Below are 10,009 nucleotides of genomic sequence, written 5' to 3'. Positions count from 1 at the left end.
GGAAGCTAAGAGAATAAAATGAGATGTCAGACTGAAGGAGTTAAAGGGAGTAATATCCTGCAGAACTAATGAAATATAATATGGAGTTACAATGGGTACAGTACTCTAAAAAATTGCTGAACTGACAAGCAAGCTCAAAAATATTTCCTATCAACTTGAAATAAAGGAAGGACAACTTGTACTGTGATGAATGAAATTATACACCATTAACATCTCTAAGAATAACTTGAGTAAGTATAACAATCAATGCACAAAATACAGATACATTAATACATCATACATACTGTGTGTTATCATTAATGTAGTATGGGAGGAAACATATACAAAGGTGGTTACCCCTAATGAATTTTATAAAAGTTCATCCATGAGCAACTGGGATACTGGGCAGAGGAAAGGCCTGAGGAAGGTAAATGTGAAAGGCAAACACTGAGGTAAGGGTGAGGAGAGCAGGGCTGCCAACATTCTTGCATATATTTTACACCTACAATTTTGGGTGTTCATCTTGTTATACTCATCCTGACCTTTTTCCCACCTAAGGATGGGGTTGTTGTTATTGTTGAGTAACCTACAAAGGCTTAGAAATAGGAGAAATGAATATGAAAGCCGAACTATCAGCAGCATGTCCAATACATTGGGCCAGAAAAATCCTTTATACATCAGTCACACAGAAGTCCACAATTCAGCATTATAATAGCTATACAAAGCACCCAATAATAACACTTAAGCAATGTAATTCATTCATTTTTCATGATACAATAGTTACAACTACACCATGGGAAGACAAAATTCCCTACCCTTGCTTCCCCCTTAATAAGAAAAACTGCAAATAAACAGATTTACTAGATCATTCTTCTGCATATTTGGCAACCCTGCATGATACAGAGGCTTGGTAAAGGAAACACACAGTGGATCAGTATGAAGGAAAAGAATGAAATAAAGAGGCAGAAAGTTGTCAGTTAAGGAAGAAAGTAAAGAAATGGGGAGTAAAAGAGTTAACAGAATAAGGTGGTAAGATAAGCAGAAGAAAACCATGAAGAGAAACAGACATAATAGCTGATGAGTTGCAGACAAATAGATGGGAGGGAACAGATAATAAGAGGGACAGAAAACAGGAAGGATGGGGGTCTAAGACACTGGTTAACTCTCTTGTGGCCGGGACAGCTCTCATATTCCAGCTACAGTAATACCATATTATTTATTCGGCCGAGAGTGAGTCAAAGGAGCCTGAAAGTGTTAATACTGATACTATTAACCCTCTCACGATTGGGACAACTCTAACATTCTACTCCAGCTAATACCAGATGATCAAACTTAGCTGCGAGTGAGTTGTAAGAGTTTGAGAGTGTTAAGGGGTTTGGAGGGGGCAGATGGAAGGGATAACAGGATGGCTGGACGGAAATATAGTGACAAGCAGAGGAGAGTGACCATGTAAGAAGGGTCCCCATACATTGATGTTTACCTGGTACATACTGTATTATCCATTCCTTTGATGCACTAATACTTTACAAATATAATTACCAACTTCATCTGGTAATATACAGGTAGATCATGGACCCATTTTAAATGATAAGCTGAACTGTCTTCATGCAACATATTATTCTCTGGTTATACTGTTTGGGCATTCAATGCCAAAATTAATAACCTTAACAATGTTCTTTTATATATGCTTTCGTTTGAAAGATGAGTCTTTTAATGGCCCTAATTCCTTTGCAAAATCTACTCTCCCACTAAATGTTCATCCACTTAAAACTTAATTTCAATTTAACATATAGCACAGGAAATACACAGAACTAAGATTAATTCTGATGCTGGCACACCTATCAGTATGGATGGTCTTATCCCAACATCATAAACAATGACTATACAAAATATGTTTGTTAAAGATTATTTACTCTGCTGCAAACCGATCAATTGTCCTTGCAACATTCAAAGGTATCTTTTCAATATAACTGCTTCCTGATCAGTATATTATTAAAATAATTTACTAACAATATTATGATTAATTTCTTATAATAAAAAGGAAATAAAGTACCCAGTACTCAGGAGACGTACAGTAGAATCAATAGCAATATCCTCGATTTATTACACTATCCTCTTGGCTGCTCAATAAACTCATGGTTTGGGTATCATAACAACTATTGTATCAACTTATCTCCCGGGATGTTGTGTTGCGCTTGAGCAGATTAACAGGTGCTCATTAAAAAAAAAAAAAAGCATATTTAATAAATTAATCAGTGCTGCTTAATAGTAAACTTGATCCCTTCAACCATATTGGAAAAAGCTGTGCAACATAATTTTTACTGAATCTGAAAACTTTAGCTGAGCACACAAAATGATAAAGAGGCATATGCTTGCTGGAATCTCAAATGTCTTGTGTGAACTGGTGAACTGCATCAGTGGCATAACAGCAACAGCCAAAAGAAGTTTACCACAGCCATTTAAAATGAATACATTTACAAATCTCAAATTATTAGCAACTATTAATGCATTTTATATATACCATATACTGTATATATAAATATATATATACAGTACCCTCGCATCCAACACGGTAATATTGTCATGCATGGGTCCTGTGTTGGACCCAAAACATGTTGGACAAACAACAGAACTTATGGGGAAAACTGAATTATGTCAGCAACCCTGGGAAAAGTCACCCTAAATACCTACCATATACCTATACATATATCGGTGCTACTGTAATTATAATAAATGGTACTGTGCTATGAATGATAACTAACCTTTTAGCATAGTGTTGGTGGGCTTGCTGGGAATGGAAGGTGGTATCCAAGGATGTAGGTAGTCCTACTGAATGGCTGCTGGCATCACTAGCAGGTAATGGCTGCTGCTCCTCCTCAACCTCCCTCATTAATCCTTCGAAATCACACTCAGAATCACTATCTTCGTCCACAGCCATGGAAGGTCCTGTTTCTGCCTGTCCTACCACTCTGTAAGCCTTCACTGCTGCCAGGATCTTGTCTTGGTTTTTTATTATGGTCCTCACGTTGGCTTCATTCATGTTGTAGGCCTTGGCAATGTCCACTTTCCTCTCCCTTTTCTTCTTCCTCTCGATGCTTTCTAGCTTGGTGGCCTGAGGGAGGTGCAGCCGCTTCTTGGGGTTCTCAGAAGGCTTCCTAGGCATCGTGAGTAGGGTAAAATGCAGTAACAAGGGCAGAAAATGCAGCAAGAAAAAAGCACCTTCCAATGCAAATTATGCGACTGAGTGGTGCTGTGGCGGGAGGAATTTAAACAAAACATCACGTGAGAGCAGAAGCGTTTTTAATTGGGCAACATCACGATCACCTCACAATAGTGGGCGGGGGAGGCTACTTGATCGAAAGTTTTTATTGGCTGTCAGCATCATGGGAATGTCCAGCATGACCGCATTGGACCAGGGGTGATCATGCTAGAGGCGAACTCTGCGGATTTCGCCCACTTCTCAGAGCTCCGTCCGTGTTATGCTAATGCACCCGTGTTACAGTAATTAAACCGAATTAAATCTTACTAATTATTGCTCTCCGTGCTGGACATGAATCGTGCTGGACAAACGCGTGTTGGACGTGAGGGTACTGTATATATATATATATATATATATATATATATATATATATATATACTCCAATATCCCATGTAGAAAAAAAATCTTCTGGCTTAACAAGAGATACATTAGTTAAGGGTTCATGATAGGTAAGAAATCTTAGCAATCTAAAAAAATATGTCACCCTAGATGGCAAGTGAGAGAGTGGGTGAATTCGTGGGTGAGTAAGTGAGACTGATATCAGCATATGAGGAGAGAGAAGGCACCTAACTTCCAGAGGATTTGGGAGGACTGAAGATGCCAGCATTAGCCCACCAAGTCCAGGGACTTTTTTTCAGTTTATTCTTACCATCTCCTGATGAGTGCATTCAGCTTAGGTTTGAATTTTCAGACTGGAGGATTTAGATACAGTCTTGATAAACCCCACCAATTATAGTCCTTTCTTAAGGTGAATAAATCATCTGAGAGCAGCAAGAAAGGCATCACCCGGACTGAAGGGGATAAGTGTCAGCAAAATCCTCACAGGCTATTTCAATCATTTCCTTGAGGAAACAATTTAGCTTTCTGCCATGTCCTTCCTCTTTTCAACTGATAATAGTGACAAATGTAATAATGCAAGAAATCTATACTGGTATGTAATGCATTGTATATGACATACTGAATGATAGAACTCTGTGATCGAACTCTGTGATCGTACAGCATACAATTAATAAAAATCAAATTGGTGTGCCTCATCTATATATAATATTATATATATGTATATATATATATACATATATATATACATACATACATATATATATATATATATATATATATATATATATATATATATATCTTTAAAAAAAAAGTAACACTGCAGCAGTCCACCAAGTGGCAACCAGACTCACTGTCAAGGAGTTGTCTAAATGGACAATGGGTGAATGCTACTTGAGATCTCATTAAATCCATTTCCACATCCATTTGATGCACCGTTAGAAACTACTTTACCACTGCCCTGAGCTTTTGACATCTCTACATCATTTTCTTTCTTGCTATTGGATACCACATTCCCATATAATGCCTGACCATGTGACAATTTCATCCCATTTTCTGTCTTGCCATAAAGAACTCTGTCACCATTTCCAATTACTGCAGCATCGGTCTCTCCATCAGATGCCTCGCTGCTACTGGAAATCCCTCCATTGCTCTGCACCCGGCTAAGCTGGTCTGCCAAGCTCTTCAGGGGTGAGTCTGGCTTGGGAGTGAAGTTGGTCCATTCACCCGTGTCTGGGTCAAGGTACTCGATGCTGTTGAGGAAGTTCTTCCCTACAAGGAGAAAGAGAGAAGGGGAGGAAAACATATGAAAAGCCTGACATAAGTCAAGATCAGTTGGGACAGTTATGACTTGTCACAAATATAAAAACTGCATTGGCCAATTCATAACTTACTCTTCTTCACGAGCTAACATTTCAATTTATGAAAACAGAAAGGGGGCTGTGTTCCTAACCACAGTTAACAATTATCTCAACCCTAGCTCCTATCTAAAGGATGGGGACCCAGATAAATATGAAAAAGGCAAGAAAGTAGTTGGACTATGAAGTAGCATGAACAGTGAAATGGGCCAATCATTCAAACCTTCAGAATTAAGGCTCCACCTTGTAAGTAAAACCACCTCTACATTTAACAGTGTATTTTTCTTTATAGATGCACTTCATCTCATCTATGGAATACTCATTCCACTGACTACCAAATTAAAACAGGAGTGCCAAACCCTTGTCACATGCTTCTTCATTTGTTTATTATCCATCTTGATTCCCTGTCACTTCCTTAGCTTTGTCAATTTCCAAAGCTTGCTCCTCCAAACACTCATTTTCATATTCATCTACCTTCTTCTTAGCCTAGCAAACCTCCAACTTCCACACACAAACATACTGTACACACTTTTCATCACCCTTTCTGTACCATTCTCACTCAATGATCATACTATCAAAGCACTCTCCTTTTTTCCTTTTAATCAGTGGACTTCTTTACTCAACAAATATTCAAGAATCTCCGTGTTTTTTATCTATTCAGTTCAATGCAACTCCCCCCACACACACACAAACACACACTCCATCATTCCCTTCCCACTGCTCTGTCTTTAATATTCCTACTGAACTACACTAAGTAGGAACAACAGCAAGGAAAAGGAAGGCACAAGATTTGGGAGAACTATCAAACAATATTTAGTGAAATGTGCCACACAACTAATGTTTATTACATCTCAAAAAAATTTTATATGATCCACAGAGTATTGTAGAGTCAAAAAAAAAAAAAAAAAAAAAAAAAAAAAAAAACAAGACTGTACAGTAGCAGTTACAGAAGATATATATTGCAGAAATGTCTCACCAGAAAATCCACCAACAGCATAGAGCTTGCCATCAACAACAGCCACACCAACATTGGCTCGGCATGAGGTCATGGAGGGACCCGGCAACCAGGTGTTAGTGGCAACATCATAAATCTCAGTTGTGCACAAACTCTGCGTTCCATCAGATCCACCAATAACATACAATTTGCCTGGAAGAAGATTAAGCTTTATCTCAGACTTCTCTACACAATACTGTTCCATGGCATGACTTTTTGAATAAACTAAATCTCTTATTAATAATGTATTCATTGCTGCAAAACCAATCAATATTAGCTACTGAATCTAATTAATTAAGCTAATCATGTTTTAATCTCACCTTTAAAGACCTGAGCACCACAGCCTCGCCTAGGTGTGGTCATGGGAGACGCAAACCTCCAACTGTCTTGTGCTGGATCATAAACCTCCACTGAGTTAAGACAGTTCCATGAGTCACAGCCACCCACAGCATACACCAACCCCTCCATGGCTGCCACCCCAGCTTGATACCGTCCTGACAAACATAAGGAAACAAACTTAATTTATCTCTACTCACTGGGTTGGTCTGAGCTGGAAGGAAATTTCTCAGGATTATGATGATGTCATTTTGAGGTACTATTTTTGCAACTATCAGACATTATTCCCATAATGAAATCATAGTAGTAATGATGGAATTGATGACAGCTGTTTCTAACTGTTCCAGCTGAAAATCTTTCAAACAGCATTAAAGCACCTGACGACAGCACAAATACATCTAGCTGTATCAACAGTAATTCTCCCAGTTGAAAATACAATACAGTATTTTAAACTGAATAAAACCAACACGAAACAGCAAGGGTAAAACCTGAAACCTTCGTCGTTACTCACCTATATGCAGTGAAGCAATAGTCTTCCAGGTGTTTGTTTCTGGGATGTACATGTCACACTGCTTGATGCCATACTGTCCATTCCAGCCCCCAATACAAAACACCTTTCCACCCATGCTGCACACGCCTGCAGTTGTGCATAACGTGCAGAAGGAAGAGAAAAACCTTTTAGTTGCCCCCCTCCCCTCAAGATATCACATGGGGAGAAGAGTGTGGCTCATGGTTGGTACAGCATGGTTCAGGTTGTTTATGGTTGGTTGGAAGGTGATTTTGTAAACAATTCTGGACTGCTAGTGGTGGTGGTTAGGAAGTTAAAACATTCAAGCAGGAATTAGTATTAAAATGTTGCATGCTAATGGAGAACTCATGTATGCAGTCAATATATCATTACTATATTATTTATCACATAACTTATGTCATTACAATATAAAAACATATGAATCATTACTGAAACATATTAATGAATCCAGCTTTCATCAACTTGCACTTATCTGAAGTTTTGCTATGTTCATGTACTGCCATCTATTTAAAACACTAAGGCTTAGTTAATGCATTTACTGTGTATCATCAAAATTGTTTGAGCCCTCCACAGCCTTGTAATAAGAACATATATGGGTAATTTCTGAGAAAGTTTGGAATAAACTACTACTGCTTGAATGTTAATACAAGACATAAATAGGAACCATTCTCATAAGAAAAATTTCAAGATAATCAAAAACATTAAGAGAACAGAAGTATGATAATGTGCAATATATTAATTTATAAGGTACTGGATGCAGTAAAGCCCACAAAACTCACGACTGACTGGCCTGGCAATTTTGAAAGGCATCTTTATTATCCCATGTATAATTTTGTACATTTTTCCTTGTTTTCTTCTTACCTCAATGTGTACTCAAATGATAGCAAACTTTAGTCTTAGTACTCCAATGTTAACTTTAAATCTCAGTTATTCAATAAACGAGATTTCCTCTACCCAGCTTAACAGACATACATGTAATAAGTTGCACAGTGATGATTTTAGAATAATATTCAGCTGTTGGACAGAATTTTTAGTGTCAGACATAAGTCAACAAATACAAATGGCAATACAAAACTAAATTAAGTTCATTACTGGGATGGCAGATGGAGGCACTCACTATCCACTCACTCTATATAGTGCTGCTCTAGGGTGGTTGCCTTTTCCTCTCTCCCTTCCTACCTCTTATGTCATTCTTTCCTTCTTTCTTTCCTCTTCCTTCTGTCTGCAGGTGACTCTACACTAAGTAACAAGCCAAATAGTTTCCCATACGCCAAGTAACCATTCACTATGCTTGGTGGTAACCATACAACCAAATAATGGCACCTGGTAGTTTAGTGGGTAATTGAGGCTCTCTAATTGGATTAAGCCTGTGTCAGTTTATATCCATGGGGTGGTTGGGGTTTATTGCTCACATGATGCCACTCAGGGATGAGTGAGGTTGATCTCTTATCTTAAATGTCAAGACCAACTTGCTTAGCCTCGGCCTCCTACGCTCCTCATGGGACAACACAGGATTAGATAATGATGATAACATATTTCCTGTTTACCGTATATACTGTATGTATAATCCACTCCTTTACTCTCCTGTAAGTAGTGCAAGGCTCTGGGGCTAAACTACTAAGACAAAACATTTGAGCAAAAGTAATCAGTCACTCAGTCTTGAGTGACACTCAGTGAACAATAAACCCCAACCATTTCTTCAATGTAAACCTTCATGGGCCACAATTGGCAAGAAAGCCATAACAGACTATAGTTGCAGCATGCGGCTCTGAGGATGTTGTTACCATGCTCTGGCAACCTGCCATTCAAAAGTGCATCTGATTTTGTGTATCATATGAGATGCATGTGACTTGTGTATAATATGTTCGTGTATAATAACATTCGTGTATAATATATTCATGCATAATAATATGATTCGTGTATAATATGATACGAAATCGGACGCACATTTTGAATGGTAGATTGCCAGGGTACGATAATGACAACCTCAGAGTCATGCGCTGCGACTACAATTCATCATACCTTCATTAGGTTATGTGATTACAACTTAACTTATAACTGTAAATTGTTCTCAGAGCTACAAGATACTTAATGGCTTGTCACCTACTGTATAGTCATCTAAAGGTGGTACAATATATCAAATGAGTGGATGGTGGGCACCCCCACCTGTACTGTATATCCATATATGAATGTGCCTGAATTTGAACAAAAATATAATCAAAGCCTGGGTACAAACAGTCCTAAGACACTAAGCTCTGAGCATTTTACTGAACCCACACCTACAAGCTGTTAAGTACTGAAATATTACTCCTGATCTTTAGAAGAAAATGGTTCCTTTTTAGAATAAATACTTAACCTCTTGTGGGATGCAATGCCTCCTCAAATATCATTACAGAGAGTCCACATTTTACAAAATGCAAAGCAATAAACTGTAGATGCTGAAAACAGAGGTTCACTCTCCTGGAATAACACAAGTAACTGCCACAAGCTCACACACACAATCACAGCACAGGTTACACAAACACACATGAAAAATAAAGAGACAAACATGAGGGTGGAAGAGTCCTCTTTGTGGCTGTGCTCGAAGTCGTCGTCTGTTCACCTGGAAAAGCGCGTCGGAATCTTCATGAAAAAATGCTCAATTATCAGCAGAGGCCAAGAGGAAGGTCAAGTGGAAGTAGAAAAACAATTTCAACATGTTGGTAAGCAAAACTTGTAAAAATAAATTATATATTTAAGGTCCTAGGATCTCAGGAGTTTGTTTACTTACCGAAGTGTCATAACAAAGAACCCAAATAAGGTTACTCTCCAAGGTGTAGCGCAGCTGACCTCCTCCTCAGCTGCTCTAGCATAGTCCTCGCTTGCCAAAGTTCAGGATTAAAGAAAATGGGCACATGAACCGCTGTAAATAGCTGGCTTGTGAAATCTGCCTGCATTTCTTTCCTTTACAATCAAATGACAGATAATTACAGAAAAAAGTAAATACAGATTCTGTGCCCTTTTTCATCCTGTACTGTGTTTATCAAGCTGTCACAGTGCCTGTCTGCCCTGTAACAGAGAGAAAGAGGAAGGTGTCTGTTATATTAATGGGTGACAGGTAATACAGTCTACTCATGAAGTCTATTTTTTAGCACTGAGAAACTGGATTAGGTCCTACTTGCCAGACAATCTTATGGGGAAAAAAAAAAAAAAAAGGCAGACTTCCATAACTTCCTACA

General features: G+C 38.3%; 1 protein-coding gene across 1 annotated transcript in view; it reads right to left on the bottom strand.

Annotated features, from left to right (window-relative positions):
• Positions 1-4,362: 4,362 nt before the first annotated feature.
• The window catches only part of LOC145394060 (influenza virus NS1A-binding protein-like), a 66,016-nt gene continuing 60,369 nt past the window's right edge, over positions 4,363-10,009 (bottom strand). The window contains exons 10-13 of the mRNA XM_080268027.1: positions 6,774-6,899; positions 6,247-6,420; positions 5,909-6,079; positions 4,363-4,846 (exon numbers count right to left, since the gene is read on the bottom strand). Coding sequence (XP_080124153.1) covers positions 4,443-4,846; positions 5,909-6,079; positions 6,247-6,420; positions 6,774-6,899 — 875 coding nt within the window. The 3' untranslated portion in view covers positions 4,363-4,442. The remainder of the gene's footprint in view (positions 4,847-5,908; positions 6,080-6,246; positions 6,421-6,773; positions 6,900-10,009) is intronic.

This window comes from Coenobita brevimanus, chromosome 26, assembly GCF_032717465.1.
Source record: "Coenobita brevimanus isolate Jiangsu-jjx chromosome 26, ASM3271746v2, whole genome shotgun sequence".
NCBI lineage: Eukaryota > Metazoa > Arthropoda > Malacostraca > Decapoda > Coenobitidae > Coenobita > Coenobita brevimanus.
This window is presented reverse-complemented; position numbering and strand designations above follow the sequence as displayed.